The 18239-nt window shown below is 40.7% G+C and overlaps 3 protein-coding genes across 3 annotated transcripts in view; 1 reads left to right on the plus strand and 2 right to left on the minus strand.

The window, feature by feature from the left end:
• LOC135686186 (sacsin) overlaps nucleotides 1-18239 on the plus strand; it is a 50657-nt gene that overhangs the window by 5113 nt on the left and 27305 nt on the right. Inside the window, exons 2-3 of the mRNA XM_089109042.1 lie at nucleotides 17151-17220; nucleotides 17565-17630. Coding sequence (XP_088965168.1) covers nucleotides 17184-17220; nucleotides 17565-17630 — 103 coding nt within the window. The 5' untranslated portion in view covers nucleotides 17151-17183. The remainder of the gene's footprint in view (nucleotides 1-17150; nucleotides 17221-17564; nucleotides 17631-18239) is intronic.
• On the minus strand, nucleotides 3759-10999 carry LOC148960130 (uncharacterized). The gene is made up of 3 exons (XM_089108901.1): nucleotides 6776-10999; nucleotides 5614-6178; nucleotides 3759-3925 (listed from the first exon to the last, which is right to left on the minus strand). Exons 1-3 carry the CDS (start codon nucleotides 10997-10999, stop codon nucleotides 3759-3761), a joined length of 4956 nt encoding a protein of 1651 aa, XP_088965027.1.
• Nucleotides 13130-15346, minus strand: LOC135686298 (uncharacterized). The gene has a single exon (XM_065202501.2). The coding sequence runs from the start codon at nucleotides 15344-15346 to the stop codon at nucleotides 13130-13132; it is 2217 nt and encodes a 738-aa protein (XP_065058573.2).

Below are 18239 nucleotides of genomic sequence, written 5' to 3' on the forward strand. Positions count from 1 at the left end.
ACATAAACTTGATTTCTTATTTCCCCAGGGTTTTCGTCCATGTCATCATCAGTATCCTGCTCTACAATTTCACAATCTGGTGTTTCAGAAACTGGACAAATGTCCTTACCCTCATCATTAAAAGACAAAGGACAAGGTTTCAACTGATTATGATGAACAACCATGGCTTTTCCGTGCTGCGACTCCACCTTATAATTAACACCCATTTTTACAAGAACCTTATATGGGCCTACCCACTTCCTCCCAAATTTCCACTTTTTTGGTCGCCGCAACCACACATATGACCCTAATTCAAAGGGCTTCCACTCTTTACTTCTCCGACAACCAACAAATGTTTATTACCCCTTGATGTCTCTGGAAGTGGGCCCATATAATCAATAGCCCAAAATACGAAGGGTTCGCCTACCAAAATGGGCGTAAGTGGAGCTTTCCCTTGGTTAGGTAACAGTTTACTTTGCATACATTCTGAACAAGATGTGATATAGTTTTTCACGCACTCTTGCATTTTTGGCCAAAAGAAGCGTTGCTTAATACGATATAAAGTACGTGTAATTCCCATATGACCCCCAGACGGCCCGGAATGAAGGCTATGTAAAATTTGGCCTACGACAGATTGTGGAACGACAAACACACGTCGGGGCACTTTTTGACCTGTCGAAATAGCTCTAACAAGCAAGCCGTCTGAGAGAAATAACTCATCCCAACAATACCACAAAGTGCGCAAAATTTCGTTTTTCTTCCATACAAAAAGAGGGGGTTTAGGTAGCCGTTGTTCCTTAAGAGCTACAACTATAGCAATGTCCGGGTCATTTAACTGAGCTTGGTGCAAATTCAACTCAGGTGTCAACTTGACAAAACAAGTAGTATACTTGTCAGACATTTCTTCCACGCTATGCTTATCTTCTGTATCAACTAGCCGAGACAGCGCATCAGCATTAGCATTTTCCCTCCCAGGCCTATGGGATATTTCAAATTCAAACTCCTGTAAACCCATTATCCAGCGTGCTATCCTACCTTTAGGCTCAATTTTATGTAGCCAGGTTAGAGCATTATTATCGGTAACAAGTTTAAATTTCTGGCCAAGTAAATACACCCGAAAGTGTTGAGTAGCAAAAACAACAGCTAAGGCTTCCTTCTCCAAAACCGAAAAATTTCTTTCCCTCTCAGTCAAAGCACGACTAGCGTAAGAAATAACACGCTCATCTCCAGAACTATCTTTCTGGGTTAATACAGCTCCCAACCCGACATTTGAAGCATCTGTCTGTAAAATAAATGGTGCATCTAACTGAGGGTAAACAAGTATTGGGGCATTACACAACTGCCGTTTTAATAAGTCAAAAGATCGCTGATGAACCGTTAACCACTGAAATTTGCAACCCTTTTTGGTTAAACTCGTCAATGGGGCCGCAATAGTTGCAAAATTGGGAATAAATTTTCTGTAATACCCAGCCAATCCAAGAAAGGATCTCACTTGTTCCACATTATTTGGGGGGCACATTTTTTGAACTGCTTCAATTTTGCCCGGTTCAGTATGAATTCCCTCCGCAGAAACAGTATGACCTAGATAAACAACCTTATCTGCACCAAAAAGACATTTAGAAGCTTTAACTCTTAAGTTTGCCTTTTGTAGTCTCTCTAAAACCAATTCTAAACGCTCGCAGTGTTGATTTATATCTATTGACGGAATAATTATATCGTCAAAATAACACAGACAACTTTCGTAATTTAACCCTGACATTATAATTTTCATGGCTCGGTCAAACGTTGACGGAGCTCCACACAATCCAAAAGGGAGGCGAACGAATTCCCACAATCCTTGAGGAGTAACGAAAGCTGTCTTATGCCTATCCTTCGGGTTGACATCAAGCTGCCAATACCCTGAGCGTAGATCTAAAGTACTAAAGTACTTATAACCCTGAAGAGAGTCTAAAAGGTCATCGACTCGTGGTAGAGGGCGTGCATCTCGCTGAGTGACTGCATTAAGGCGTCTATAGTCAATACAAAATCGATAACTACCGTCTTTCTTCTTAACCATAACAATTGGGGATGCCCATGCACTAGTACTTGGCTTTATAACCCCTTGTTTTAACATATTCGCGATTTGCTGTTGAGCGTGACATGTCATCACATGACGAGCACAAGCAATACGTCATTAACTAGCATTGCCTAATGACACCATTAGAAAACTCATGATTCTACAGATGTGCCTTCGAACATGACATCACATGCACACATGCACACGTTACACAATAACACAGAAAACGTAGTTTGGTTCTAACCCGGCTACCAGGGATTTCTTTCTTTCAAGGAAAATGATGGTAATTTCTCCAAAAAAATCGTTTTGCTCCAGATTTTTGGGGGGGTCCAGTCCCCCCCGTCCCCCCGGGATTTACGGCCCTGGCTGGTGCACTTAGCAAGCCCACTTCCTGGAATAAGGTTTTTCTAGATATTTCTAGATAAGTATTTCATTACTTGGCAACCATTTTGGGGGCAAATTGTTGATAATTTATCCAATCTTTATCTGCATGTCAAACTGCCTTCATATTGAGAATTCAAAATTTCTATGACCTGGCGTTCTCCGTTTATAACCAGGGGTCTGGACCAGAGTACCCCAGTCTAAAAATAGAATTTAGGGGGCATCATATGATTTTGGTTTATTTGATATCTTTTTCGGCTCGTTAAACTGCCTTTATATTGTGAATTTCAACTTTCTATGAACTGGCATTCTCTGTTTATGGCCAATTGTGTAAAACAACACTGTTTTCCAGTTGCCCTAGTTAGTCCAGTACAAAGGAAACAACAGTTTATTCCAACAAGAAACAGAACATATGAATAATCAGCGATGAAAACCACAAGCAATAGTTCAGCAATTTAATACAACAAGCAATATTCGTCGGCGGCAATAATGTTCGGCGGGTACACTGTACTGAATTTGACGGTTAACTGCAACTTCATAAAACGGAACGGCTTCGACACGACTTCACTCCTCGGCTTTACACTACGACTCAATTTAACGACTTTCCTTGACGGCTTTAACTAACGACTGACTCAACATAAAACAGCATGGCAATATAATGAATAACATAACACATGACCAAGAGACAATAGGACGCTGACAACAAGTGATGGCAACTAATGAGAAATGTCATGGCAACGGATTACAGATTGTTGGAAATACCCCAACCTTGCGAGTTCACTCGTATAAAATAGCGAAACTTTAGCGATGAATTCTCTTTTTGCGACTTCACCAAAACTCAACATAACAACTCAACTTGAAACATGATACCCTGCTGTTCTAACTACAAACAGTGTGAATATAAAATGCGGACCCAAGTCCTCATGGTTAAATGGCTATAATATTTTTAAACACTCCCCCCAATCAAGAAGTTAATCTTCTTGATTCAAAACCCGAGTTTGTAGTTCTCTCGTTTCTTCTCCGGCAAACGCAGCTAGTCTTCTTGGTCTTTTCTTGGTCCTCTCTTCTACGTCTTCCCCATCTGGTGTAGATTTCCTCTCAGCAGCCGGTGCTTTTATTTCTAACGACGCAATACCTTGCAATGGTCTTTCCAATTCTATCCAGGAGTGGCGGCGTGGGGGGGCAAGGGGGGCTTTAGCCCCCCCTAGATTTTTGTTAGCCCCCACGTCGGCAGCCAATCAATTTTTGCTTTCTCAATACCGTCGGCACTTGATGGATGTCACCCGGTTTACATGTTGTTTGAATGACATAAATAATCGAGGAGAAAACTGCACTGGCTGGTTTATGGTTTTCTCAAAGGCTTTTCTTTGGCAATTTTATTATCATTAAATCCATTAAATTGCATTATATCCTGTCGCTTCCGTGAAAGCTGTGACTTAATTTCGTGGTGCTCCTTCGCATGACCCACAATACCATCGTGCTCCTCTCGGTTGAAATCCCTGTTGCTGCCTGGAATTCATGCGAAACGTGCAGAGATGCTTGATTTAGATCATGTTTTGGACCTTTTCAAGGAAATTTACCCTAACAACAGCAAAATCACGCTGTCATAAATAAAGTCTCTAATGAATTTTCTTCTTAAGGGATTCTCTTTTCGTTTCAAGACATTATTATTGCCAATGAAAACATTTCGATCATGAGCACATTTTGCGTAATAAATTCTTCAAAATGCACTTCTTGTCCTTTTTTATCAACTATTTTTCAATAGCATTGTTCACCGCATAGCTTGCGAGAAACAAATGGTTTAGAGAAAACCATCGATTAATATCTTCCACCATAGATAGGAAGAAATATTCAACAATAGGCAATATTTGCGCATTAAGTTTCTTACAAGGCACAAATTGCCGAGAAAATCTCGTGGACTCCAACTCAGGTTGGAAAGTGGGGGCGGGGAGGGGGCAAGGGAGAATTTTGCACCCACAGCAAAAGATTTTGGAAAAATGCTCTATTGCTTTGTAAAAAAGTGGGGGCCATGACCCCTCGGTGTCCCTTCATTGGAGGTGCTGTGTAAAACCACTTAAAAAGGGGATTTTACAAATGTGAGTTCGTAGGTCGTTCGCAGAAACGTACACGATAAATACGGCAAAAACTGTTATCCAATTCTCTATACACTTCTTCTAATTCATCAGTTCACGGCAAACGACTAAAAATATCTTAAATGGCTAACGGCGAAAATGTAACGGCAAACACAATTCTGCAAGCTAGCGACAAGGTACACTGAGTTCGACAAAGCTTACGGCAAGACTGAACCTAACTATAAAGCCACCCCTTATATACCCTAAGAATAATACAATTTACAGAAGCTGATGCAATTGCAGCGCAATGATGCAATTGTCATGTGATGTCCTGCAATGAATGGGAACCCTGTGTTCTAACATAGCCCCCTCCTTTGAAAACAAGCCTCCTGGCTTGGTCTTCTTGTGGCGTTTCTGCTTCGCAGTTATACAACATGCCTTGAAACTCTTTCGTTTTTGGTAATGAGAATAATGGTGATGATTGTTGTGAAGTAGGGTTGAGCATGCCGAGAAATAAAGCATAGAGTAGTTGTAGTTTCACTTTTTACGATATATTCAGCAACAAACAAGCGAACTGATTATAAATTTAAAAGATTACATGTTGACGGCTCGACTGTCTCTTTTGCCTTGACTGTGCTGCTTCTGATGTTGAGCGAGCGTGTTTTTTCGGGCGTCACCACCGGAAGACGTGACCAGCACGTGGATACCCAAAGAGAGGGAACTGGGACAGAGGCCAAACCCAAGGAAAGGCGACACTTCTAAACACACTCCCCCGATTTGATTCACTACAGTGATCAAACTAAACTAAGTTAATTAGGATATAATACGATAAGCAATAACTGGAAATGTATATTAAGTATACAACAAATGTCCATACAATAGCGTAATAACGTGGTAATGTTCTTCATATGATTTAGCTCTTACTCGAATTATTTCTACGAATAAATTCTCCAATAATTCCTGCACTGCGTTTCGACCTGGTTATAACTGAAGTGTCTCGCTGCAATTGCGCAGGCTGCGTGGGCGCTTGCTCTTGAGCAGAATGCAATGAATCAGAATGGCAAGGTAATTCTAAAGGTATAAGCAATTTTAATGGTCGACACAATACCTGATTACCGATCTTACCCTCTTTTGTGCATACCTGCACTCTTGCAGATCTTACACTTCCATCTGTGCCTGGTATAAGTTCCTGTATTCTGCAGAGCTTCCAGAACATTCTTTTATTTTGATCGTCTTTGAGAAGTACCACATCTCCCAAAGACACTACTGGTTCTTTTACATGAGATTTTGGCTTGTAAGCTTCCATTAATCCCAGCAAGTACTCATTCTTCCATCTTTTTGAGAAATGACCTAGAAGTAATCTGTTTAGTTTTGCCCTTTCTGAAAGAGTTTCATAGGTACTAACCACTTCCAGGTATCTGTCATGGGGTAAATGAGACAAATTTCTGCCGTTAATAAGATGGGATGGTGTAAGGGGGTAAGATATACCTTCAGTATCATCATAAACATATGTCATGGGACGTGAGTTAATGACACTTTCTACCTCCGTTAAAATTGTAACCATTTCCTGAAAATCTAGCCTCGCTCGCCCTACTACCTTTATAATACATCTTTTCACACTTCTGATGAGCCTTTCCCATACCCCTCCTTGCCAGGGGCTCCTTTCTGTTATGTAGTTCCATTTGACTCCCTGTGAAATAAAGGTTTCGTGTAATCTTGGAGATCTGAGTAATTTCTTCACTTCCCTTGCTGCGGATTGGAACGTTTTAGCATTATCACTATACAGCATAGATGGTAAGCCGCGACGTGCACAAAATCTGCGAAATGCACGCAAAAATGATTCAACCTCTAAAGATTCGATTAATTCCAGGTGGATGGCCCTGGTTGACATGCATGTAAATAAACATACGTAATGTTTTTGAGAATCATTTTTATCACTCAATATTAAGGGACCAGCAAAGTCCATACCTGTGTTGGTGAATGGGGGAGCATCGTCTACTCTAACCTGTGGTAACTGTGGTGCAAACTTAGTTCTGAAAGGAAAAGCTTCCAACCTTTTGCAAAGTACGCAACTACGAATGACCTTTTTTGTCATTTCCCTCCCCCGAGGTACCCAATATTGCTGTCTTAGTAAATTTAACGTTTCTCGCACCCCATTGTGGAAGACCTTCCGATGACATTCCTGTATAAGCAAAGATGAGTAGTGATTGCCTTGAGGAAGCAAAATTGGTTGTTTGGCCGAATCTAAAACGGAAGATTTGTTTATACGTGTTCTGCATCGCAATACCTGATCTTTATCTAGAAACAAATTGAATTGTTTTATATACATCGGGGGTTTTGTGTCTGGATTGTTTGAAGACAGTAGAAACTCAACTTCATTGTTGTATGCACGAGATTGAATTGCCCTAATAAGAATCATTTCGGCATTTCTTATTTCTGAGACATCTAACATGTCTGCCTTGTTCTGTTGCGTTTGTTTTACCGCTGCTTTAAGATTCTGAATAAATCTCAGAACCCAAGAGAGTGTACGCAACACTTTACCTTTTGAACTGTAACGTGAACTATCAAAAACATTGCTCAGCTGTACATCTGGGTCTGCACCTGTACTTACCATGACATGAGTTACTTTTGGTTCAAATTTCACCTTTTCCTGCAAAGCTTCTTTGCTTTGAAGTTCATTTTGTGGTAGCAAAGTGGGCCAATTTTCTGGGTCTGATTGTAAGAATTTAGGACCCTCCCACCAAAAACGATTTGCAGACAACGAGGGATTGAACTTACCCCGAGATGGTAAATCGGCAGGGTTCTCTGGTCCTGGACAATAAAACCAGTTCTCCCTGTCCGAAAACTTCAAAATGTCCGAAACACGGTGACGTACGAATTGTTTCCAGGGTTTGTCGTTTTTTATCCAGCACAAAGTGGCCATAGAATCGACCCAATAATATGTTTCTATGGGTAGGCCTAACTCATCTTGTAACACGGAACGAATGGTTTCGACAAATTTCGCCATCAAATTTGCGCCGAGCAGTTCGAGACGCGGTATACTTTGTTTTTTAATAGGCGAAACCTTAGCTTTTGAAGCGACAAATTGTACCCTTACCTTACCAGTATTGTAAAGAACCCTTAAATAAACCACAGTGGCATAGGCACGCTCACTGGCGTCTGAAAAGGCGTGGATTTCAATTTTTGTAACACTGGCTTCTTGGTTAATGAAACAACGTTCAAGTTTAATAGCTGTAATGACACTCAACTGGGATATTAAGGTGTCATACTGCTTGAGATGGTTATCTTTGAGTGGCTCGTCCCAGGCTACCTTTTCAACGCACAATTCCTGGAAGAAGATCTTTAAATTAATGGTAAACGAACTTGCACAGCCCAACGGGTCAAAAATCTTTGCGGCAATTTTTAGCAAGGACCTTTTTGTTGGTGGCAAAGATTTTGCAAACTCAGAAATTTGCTTTAAATCAAGAAGAAACTTGTCTGAATCATGATTCCACTGAACACCGAGTATTTTTGAAATATTGGTGTTGTTCTCGAAATTTGGCGGACCGACAGAAAACTGTGTAAAGGACTGGTCGTCCTCCGATACCCTGGGAACAGTTTTAGAGGTACTTGTGGAGACACCTTCTAAAATATTGACCTTATCGGAAAGCTCTTTATTATTTGTCTTCCACTTACGCAAATTGAATCCTCCTTTTAACAGGATTTCTTTAGATTTCTTATAGATTTCTAGTGCTTCCTCAGTGGACTTGACACTACAAGACATGTCGTCAGCGTAAAGTCGGCTCAAAACCTTGACGACCTTCGGGTACTCATCTTCAAAGGAGGAAACGTGTTGTCTAATGGTAGCCCCAAGGATTGAGGGCGATGGTTTGAGGCCAAAGGCTAAACGCCCCCAACGGAGCTGGATGATAGACGGATTCTCCTTGTTAATGTCGTCAAACCATAAAAAGCGTAACGAGTCACGATCAGCTGGTTTGATTTCTATTTGTAAGAACGCTTTTTCTATGTCGGATGTCATGGCAACAGAATGAGCACGAAATCTTAACAACGTATCAAACAAAGAAGGCATATAATTATCACCCAATTGAAGACAATCATTTAAGGAGAGTTGATTAGGCTGAGATTTAGCACTGCCATCGAACACAATGCGCAATTTGGTCGTATCATGTTCCTTTCTTACAACGCCATGGTGAGAGAGATAATGAATGTTTTCAGTAATTCCTTGTTTATTTGGAACATATTCAATTATACCCTGGTCTAATTGCTCTTGAAAAATTGAGTTATATTCTGAAAAGAGCTTTGGGTCCTTTTTTAATCGACTGTATAAACCTTTCAAACGAATCAAACACTTATCATAATTATCTGATAATAACTCATGCGAAATATCAGCCCTCCAAGGGAGGCTTACCTCATACCTTTCACCATTGAATTTGATGTCGAATGGGGTCTGTTCGTTCTTTTCATCTGATTCTGTCGATTCTGTTTCTGTGTTTTCAACAAGTTCGGGCAATCCCATTGATTCTTGTTTCCAGAACTGTTTCAACGATTCTGTAATTTCAAGATTCTCGCTGTTTGAATTTTCAAGCTCATTTGCTTCATTGTCAAAAATAGAAAATTGATCTAGAATAAGATGAGAATGAATGTTAGTCTCAACATTGTTCGAAGTTGAACTTAAAGGTCCTGTTAACAGCCACCCCAACTTGCTGCTAACCGCAACAGGACCTGAATTACCTTTAATGACATCACCTGTAACAAAATCATAGTAATGATCAGCACCAATTAATAGCTGTACGTGTTTTGTATGGGAATTTACACTGTCTGCTAACTTGAGTGTATGAAGATGCGGGTATTCGCTTATTTCTATGCCGCGAGAAGCGAATGGCGAGCAAATAGTGGGATAACTAAGTGCGCGGACTGGTATAACCTGATTTTCTACTTCTATGTTAATCGAAACTAACTCGCATTTTTTCTTGTTATACTTATCTGAACCAAAAGTGTTAATGTTTATAGTTTCAACGTTCTCAACGTTCAGTGAGAGTTTCTTCTTCAATTCTTCAGATATGTAGCTTCTCTGACTTCCGCTGTCAAATAGGACATCAATTGCCATCTTCTTTGTTGGATCTTCACCAAATGCACTGGCCCTGGCCGTTTGTAGCAATACCTCCTTCTTCCCTTTCACAGTTGCAGTAACCAATCGATCGAATGTTTCTGCAGTGCCTTCTTCTGATTTGTTACAAATCACTTGATGGTGTCCATAACCACATTTCTTGCATTTGCGATTACAATCTTTTGCGAAATGTCCCAATTTCAAGCACTTAAAGCAACGTTTTGCCTTTTGTAAAAGTGTTTTCCTTTGTTCCAAATCCATGATTTCCTTGCAGTTTATAGTGAGATGATCTTTACTGCAAAGGTAGCATTTTCCTTGCTGCTCGTTGGCAAAGAATGATTTTGTAGTTGGAATTGTCTGTTTCCGATACACTTGTGTTGGATGTGGTTGTCGATTGACTTGCTTTGAAGCAAGAACGCTTTCGCCTAATTCTCTGGCTTCAATTTCGCAACGAATAATTTCTAGAATTTCTTTGATAGGCCAGATGTCTTCTGTGACTTTCCTTGCGACTTGGATGGTGATTTCGCTGGGCATACGTTGCATAATAATTGGAATCAGCAAACCACCATAACTTTCTTGAGACATGCCGAGAGATTCAAGCCCTCTGACATGGACGTTTATTTTGTCATAAATATAACGCAACTGAGCGACTTTATCGTTTGGGCAATATTGCAACTTTAAAAGAGATTGCATGTGAGCACTTATGATTCTCTGCTTATTACCAAATCGAGTTTTCAATGTCTCGATAGCATTTTGGTAGTTTTCTTCGGTTAACTCGAGCCCCGCAACGACGCGATGAGCAGGACCCTCGAGCAAATTCATCAAGTAGTTCAATTTGTGAACTTCTGGTATTGTGTCGTTTGAGTGTACGGCACAGTTAAACGCTTGCCAAAACGAATTAAATTGTGTGATATCTCCATTGAACTTTGGCAGTTCTATTTTTGGTAAACGAACTCCATTTGTGGAAGAAACAGAACTGAAACTGCGATTCTGAGACTCCACTTCTGAAATAGCCGAAGCTCCTATGGCTGGACTTGGCTGGGTTTCTGTAGTTGTTTGTGTACTCGGGACACTTGGCTGACGAAGGCTAGGTTTCTTGAGCTCCTCGATGTGCTGTAAAAGTGTGGTAATTCTGATATCCCATTCCATTGAATCGTCAATTTCTTTGTCCATTTGCTCTAAAGGTATCTTTTCTAGAATTTTCTCGTCTAGGCCTGTAAGGAACTGCTGTTTTTGTGACACCGAAAGTGCAATCGCGTTGATGCGTACCGAAAGTTCTGCAGTCAATTCTTTGTCTTTCAACTGCGAAATTTCCTTCTCCAGTCTTGCAATGGCAGCACGATTTCCACCACGCGTGTGTATGAATCGCTTGATTTGATCTTCATCTGAATTTTCCTGTGACATCTTCGATGATTTCTTGGTTGAAATTACTCGAATACTCTGAACACTTTATTGATAAATAGCTCGTCCCTTAACGTTGGGCGCCATGTGTTGTGAAGTAGGGTTGAGCATGCCGAGAAATAAAGCATAGAGTAGTTGTAGTTTCACTTTTTACGATATATTCAGCAACAAACAAGCGAACTGATTATAAATTTAAAAGATTACATGTTGACGGCTCGACTGTCTCTTTTGCCTTGACTGTGCTGCTTCTGATGTTGAGCGAGCGTGTTTTTTCGGGCGTCACCACCGGAAGACGTGACCAGCACGTGGATACCCAAAGAGAGGGAACTGGGACAGAGGCCAAACCCAAGGAAAGGCGACACTTCTAAACAATGATGATCTGCACAGATGTGATGGGGCTAACAGTATATCGGTGATTGACGTCATTTCTTTGAATATCGTTGTCAGGGGCGTTTTGAAAATTTCTGCCTCGTCGAACGCTATTGTTTGGCCCAATTGCTCTTTCATCAAGTTAGTAAGCTCCTTTGTTATGTCTTCTAACTTGCGGAACAACTTGCACAGAGCAACGAAGGGTTCAGTTGTGGTTTGGGTTGTCATTCTTGTCCGAATTTCGGCTTCAAAAACTGGGCCCATTTTTGCATTCACAGGCACAGAAGCTTTTCCTTGCAATGGTTGCTGCTTCAACGGGCGTCTTCTGCAATATTTGACCACGTGTCCCACTCTTTTGCAGTAATTGCAAATCGGCTGGTCGTCTGTGGTTCGCAGGTATCGATAAGTGCTCATCTTCTGTTCCTTCGGCTCGGCTGTCCTCACACGGGGTAACCAATGTAAAACCACTTAAAAAGGGGGTTTTACAAATGTGAGTTCGTAGGTCGTTCGCAGAAACGTACACGATAAATACGGCAAAAACTGTTATCCAATTCTCTATACACTTCTTCTAATTCATCAGTTCACGGCAAACGACTAAAAATATCTTAAATGGCTAACGGCGAAAATGTAACGGCAAACACAATCCTGCAAGCTAGCGACAAGGTACACTGAGTTCGACAAAGCTTACGGCAAGACTGAACCTAACTATAAAGCCACCCCTTATAGTTTGATACACCTCTTGTCTTTTCCGAGGCTAATCTGCATACTCATTGGGGGCTTCGAAAGAATTATTGTCTTTACCGAGGCTAATTTTACTATCATTCACAGGGGGTTTTAAGAAAATTCTTGTCTTTTCCGAGGCTAATCTATGTACTCTACCGTAGGGTCACTGGCAAGCCCGCGTAGCGGGCTTCGTACGGGAGCTAGTATATACCCTAAAAATAATACAATTTACAGAAGCTGATGCCATTGCAGCGCAATGATGCAATTGTCATGTGATGTCCTGCAATGAATGGGAACCCTGTGTTCTAACAGCTGCTCAGGGGCGTCGCGACTGGGGGGTTGTCACACCCACCCCAATAGTATCTCAATAGGAAATTTCAGGTAAAATCCGCTCGGTGGAAGAAACGCTTTAGGTATTTCAGAGACCTTCATGTCATGAAATCTATAAAGGATCAAGCAATCTTAGGTAAAATTGTGCCTCGTGTCTATTTCTCCTAAAGTTTCTCAGTAGAAGCGTCAACTGCAATTCACTATGAGCTCCAGATTTTTCTTAACATTCAAAAGGCATGCTAAGATGGAGAGAGGGATCTAAATTTAGAAGTAACTGACAAACTGGTATTTTTCAAGACCACGGCGAAATTGTTTTTTTTATCTGCTGTAAAAAAGTTTTGCAAAAAGACAATAATTTTCAATAGGATTAGGAGGATTGCTTTAGTGAAATTTGCTTAAAAGAGCGCATTTTCCAGGGAACTAGAAGCGTCACAATTCGAAAATTTCCTGCCCCTTCGGCGGCAACCATGGTGCCGCCTCGGGTAGTAACTATATGTTTTGCCCGTCCCGATATAGAGATTTGACAAGACTATAATGAAAGTCGGTGACACCAGCTAGAAAGTTTCAGGCAATAATTTTTTAATCCGGTAAATTTGTATTTCACACACCCCCCCCCCCCCCAACGAGGCTTGCCTCGGGACGGCCCTGCCTGCTATATGGGGAAAATCGAATTTTTTTCTGTCGGCAATTTGACACATCCAGCGTCGGCAGTTACGGAGAATATAAACTTCGGCACCTTGAAGGTTTGTCTCTAGCGCCACCCCTGATTCTATCACGCTTTCCTTGGCTCAAAACGTGCAGTTTAACAGCTCTTATCATTCCATCTCTGCTCTTTATATGATCGACTATCTTCGCCATTCGCCAATGTCTTCTTCTCTGGATGGTGCTGTCAACGATAAGCACGATTTCTCCGATTTCCGGCACTCTCGATTTTCGGTCAGCTTGTCTTTGGTACTCTTTCAGTCCCTGTAAGTACTCGCGAGTCCATCTCTTCCACAAATGAGCCTTTATTGTCGACACGTACTTAAGACGCTTATTTACCCTTGCAGAAGACTCCTCATCGTCACTCATTTCTTCATTGGCATCGTTTGCATCGTTGGCGATGGTTGGCAAAGCATATCCGAAAATCGTGCGATTAGGCGTCAGAGGTTCACTTTCAAGCTCATCCGTCTGGTAGGTCAGCGGTCGGTTGTTCATCAAGCCTTCTACCTGTATGAGCATTTTCTCAACCTCTCTGAAACTCAGCTTCGAACGTCCCAAGACTTTGTACAAGGTCGATTTCGAGATTTCGACCAGTCTTTCGAAGAAACCTCCTTGCCACGGTGCATTGGAAACGTTGAATATCCAGTCTATTCTCTTCGTCGTTAAATATTCTTGCCAATTTTCGTTGTCGCATATCTTCTTCAACTGTTTTCCCGTGCTTTTAAACGTCTTTGTATTGTCGCTAATGACTGTGCTAGGTGCTCCTCTGCGACTAACAAATCTTTGCAGAACCACCCTAAACTCAGTAGCTGTCATGTCCTTTATAAGCTCCAAATGAACAGCTCGTCCAGTTACCTCAAATGGACGTGCTGGTTTAACCCGAAGTTCCGGTGACGGAGATGTGACTGTTCCCTTTAGCAGCTTGGAACTTCTCTTTGCGCATTGCTTGCACTCTTTCAGCACTTTCTTCACTACTTGCCTGCCCTTTGGAATCCAATATCTTTGTCTGACCTCGGCTAACGTCATACTCACCAATCCGTTAAGTACAAGTTCGTGTGCTTCTTTCACTACCAAATTGGTATAATGGTGTCCTCTTGGTAACAACGCTGGATTCTGTACTTCAAACGACAATCCAGAAAACTGCAGCTGTTGCACCAACTGCTTGTAATTTGCACTCTCTTCAATTTCGGATTTTACTACTTTTACCCACCTTTCTTCCGCTTCCTTTACTTCGTCCGTTGTAACGTATTTCAGTTGGAGCCTATCTCCCTTGCTTGCCCTGCAGTTCTTCATAAAACGCAAAATCCACGCAGTTACACCAAGTAATCTTCTCTTTGAGCTATAATCTTTCAACCTTATCAAACTTGAAAGTCCCCTTTCTTTTATCGTCGTGGCCATCTGTAACACTGGATTTATTTCTTCATCTTCGATTTCCTTTTCCCTTGACAAGATGGGCTGTTCTGGCCACTGATCAGAAATCAGCCACGATGGTCCCTGCCACCACAGGTCACTTCCTTGTAATTGTAGCGGTGTTTTGCCCCTTGTGCCAAGATCCGCCGGATTTTCGCTTGTTGGACAATACTGCCATGTTGCACCATTTGACAGATGTTCGATTTCCTTGACTCTGTGTTCAACAAACTGGCGATACTGACCTCGTCTTTGCAGCCAATGGAGAGCCGTGCAACTATCCGACAACATGCAGACCCGTTTTAACTCAAATCCTGCCAGTGCTTGTTTTACTGTCGCTGCCAACCTTGCCGCAATCCTTGCTGCTGTCAACTCCAAACGTGGAATGGTCATTTCCTTCTTCAATGGAGGCAGCCTGGTTTTAGCAGTCAGCAGGTTACTGAACTTTCCTTGCGGCAACATCACAACCAAATACACGGCCGCGCAGTAGGCTGTTTGACTTGCATCTGCGAAGGTGTGCAATGACATCTCCTTTGGCTTCTCTGACAATGCAACACATCTTGGGAACTCTATCTCTGACCTTTGCTTCAAATTCCTTTCAAATGTCTTCCATCTACCATGCAGATCTTCACTGACCAAACTGTCCCAAGTTATACCTTCTTTGCAAGCATCTTGGAAGATCTTTCTACCAACAATGGTGATCGGACCCGCAACTCCTAATGGGTCATAGATTCTGGACAAGCGGCTCAGCAACTCCCTTTTGGTCATCCGTAGATCCCTTTCTGCTTCCTCTGCAACCTGTGACAATTCCACCGCCATTATATCACTCCTTGGATTCCACTTTATCTTTTAGCAAAATTTATTTGGATAAAATACTCTTTTTCGAACAGGAAGTGATACAGGCCTGCATTGCCAATTTGACAGTTTCAGTTTTCAGTTTCCAATCATCATCAATCAATCAAGATACTATTTCCAAAAAGACACGCTACAACCAAATACATTATAAAATTACAAACTTAAATTTATCAATACTGGCTGAAAATAAGACATTAGTTACAAGGAGTTATCCAACTAAGTTAACTAATCGAGAGAGAGCCACCCCCCCCCCCTTTCATAACGAGAAACAGATACATTAAAATCTTTTACTAACAGAATAAAGAGTTATAGTGGCAGATGATGAGAAAATACCTTAGAGAAAATACCTGCAGTCCCTAAAAAGTTTCTTGTAAAGTTCAGTGGCGTGACCATTGAAGCTCGTCTATCAGCACCCCTAAGCAATGGCATAGCCAGGGTTGGGAAATTGAATGGGGAAAGGAGAGATACCATAGGGGAAAGTTTTGTTGCCCACACTCTCAAGAATTAGAGAGAACGCCCCGTTTTTCAAATTTGTTTAAAAAATGCTATGGATTCTTTTACATGGGAATGGTTGGCAGTCAAATTTAGCTTTTTGTGGCTGGCCCTTTCTTTTCTACAACTCAGTGTTTATTTAAAGGTATATTTATCGCTGCAAATGTTCACAATTTTTGAAAATTTTGGTTTTGCCATTTGAAATTACGACACCTATCCAACTAACTGTTTGCGAAATAATCAAGTTACACCAGCTCTAACCCAAGCTTTACAAGAGATTTCGACGAGGAAGAGTGGTAGACCAAGTTTAAACAATTTTTCGAGATCAAAATCTCAAAGGAGGAGACGAAGAACAAAACAAACTAGATAGCTTCTAGATACTGATATTTATATAATTATAGAGAGACTCATTGCTTATGACCGTTATTACTGTTATATTCTCTTTTTTAATATTGTATTGCTCTTTTATAAGCTTTATATGTCTACTGGTAGTTGCTGCAGTTTTACTTTTTCACACTATCTGATCTCTTTTTTCTAAGTTTTATAACTGTAAAAATTTGAATCTATCACTGCATAGCCACAAATTGGTTATCACTGCATGTTAAAATAGACCCTGCGTACAACTGGCTGTTACCTTCACAAATCCTCTCACATTTGTACTTCGAATAATGCCGGGCAAGGAAGCCATACGCGTAAAAACTTATTTTCAAACTTGTTAGCAAATCTAAAAATGATAAACAGTATTCAGGGGCTTCAAACTAAGTCCTGGGAGCAAAATCTGCAAAATCCTTGAAAGGCAATTCAGTATCTAGTTTTTTTAAGGATTCGAGCATTTCAGAATTTTTGGTGTTAATTTTATCGGTAAATACTAAAAAACTTGAACAACATTTGGAATAGGGATAGATGAGGCCCCTCTGCGAACGAAGCGAGCAGAAAATATTTGCGACCACGCCCTTTAAGGTTAGCTTAAAGTACATTTCAGAATATTTCTTGCAATCTTTTTTTGCAATGTTTTAAAACATTTTATTTTTGTTTAAAATATCAAATACCAATTTGCATTTTTACCAGATACCAACTTTCTGAGCATTTTGGGGACAGCCGCCCCCTTGCCCCCTTGCCCCTTGCTACACTACTGCCCCAAGAACTTTCATAAAGTGCCCTTTTGATAAACTATTCATCCTCGATTTTAAAGTCGGGCACTCAGTTTGGGGGTTGTATAACAGTCAGTAAGTTGGGCATAACAAGCAAATTGATCAAAAACGTTTTTTTTTGCCAGGAAAAGGGGAAAATGTAGGGATTCAACCGTTGTATGGAGCCTTCCCTTGAAAGAAAGAAGATGGGCGGTGGTAAGTGATATTATCTTTCTGTCGTGAAGATTAAAGATTTAGTTTGCTTATTATCGTGAATCCTGCTAATATTTCTAATGCATTAAGCAAAGTGTTTTTTAATTACATTAGGGTTTTCTTTGAAATGAAACGAAACGAAACGAAACGAAACGAAACGAAACGAAACGAAACGAAACGAAACGAAACGAAACGAAACGAAACGAAACGAAATGAAATGAAATGACAAAGGTTAGATAGCTTACAGTCACAGATTTTTGCCCTCCACCTTCCTGCATAATCAGCTATTGGTTATAATAAATAGGCATAACAAGCAAATTCATCAAATTTTTTTTCTATTTTACTAGGAGTAGGGCGAAAATGTGAGAATTCAACTGAAGAGCCTGCCCATAAAAGAAGGAAGATAGATCATGGTAAGTGATATTATTTATTTGCCATAAGATGTAACCGCCATTCTGACTGATCCTGTTGCATACACTCTCTTTTTTATAAGAACAATTTTACAAGAACCCGAGCCTCAAAAATGGTCAAAAGTTAAGAACAGATTAAGAACAAGCTGAGGCTGAGATTCTGCAAAATGCAATTTTGAACAACGCTCTTTCTCAAAATCGAGGATTTTTAGCGATGTGTGGGTGCTTTTTCAGTGAATATTCAAACCTGTCAGCAAATTAAGGCTGTCTCACTCACTTTGTTGCCAAATGAGGCCGGAACACCTCCCTAGAGCGAAAAAGCTAGCACTGGCACTGCTTACACCTTATTAGATTAAGAACAAATTAGGAACAATCCAGCTTGAGATTTTCGAAAAAATTAAGAACATTCAGTCTGAACTTAAATTTACTGGTTCTTTTTAAAAAAAAGTGTATGTCTTGAGTGAGGCGTGTTTTTCAAAATTGATTGTGAAATGGATTAGGAGAACGGACTTGATTCAGAAGATTGCACCTTTCAATGTAACATTGATAAACTGACACTTGTTCGTGCTGACTAAAATCAGATGTGTCATCAATCATGACAGCATAATAGCC

This window comes from Rhopilema esculentum, chromosome 6 (assembly GCF_057945365.1).
Source record: "Rhopilema esculentum isolate cy_ngs chromosome 6, ASM5794536v1, whole genome shotgun sequence".
In the NCBI taxonomy this organism is placed as follows: domain Eukaryota; kingdom Metazoa; phylum Cnidaria; class Scyphozoa; order Rhizostomeae; family Rhizostomatidae; genus Rhopilema; species Rhopilema esculentum.

Bases quoted from the DNA above. Each gene is read 5' to 3' on its own strand.
- LOC148960130 (XM_089108901.1), bottom strand. From the start codon at position 10,999: ATGTCACAGGAAAATTCAGATGAAGATCAAATCAAGCGATTCATACAC. The intron at 6,179-6,775 runs GTATTGCGATGC...TTTATTTCACAG, and splicing joins TGTTTCTAGATAAAGATCAG to GGAGTCAAATGGAACTACAT. The intron at 3,926-5,613 runs GTAAGATCGGTA...CATGAATTCCAG, and splicing joins GCAGGTATGCACAAAAGAGG to GCAGCAACAGGGATTTCAAC.
- LOC135686298 (XM_065202501.2), bottom strand. From the start codon at position 15,346: ATGGCGGTGGAATTGTCACAGGTTGCAGAGGAAGCAGAAAGGGATCTA.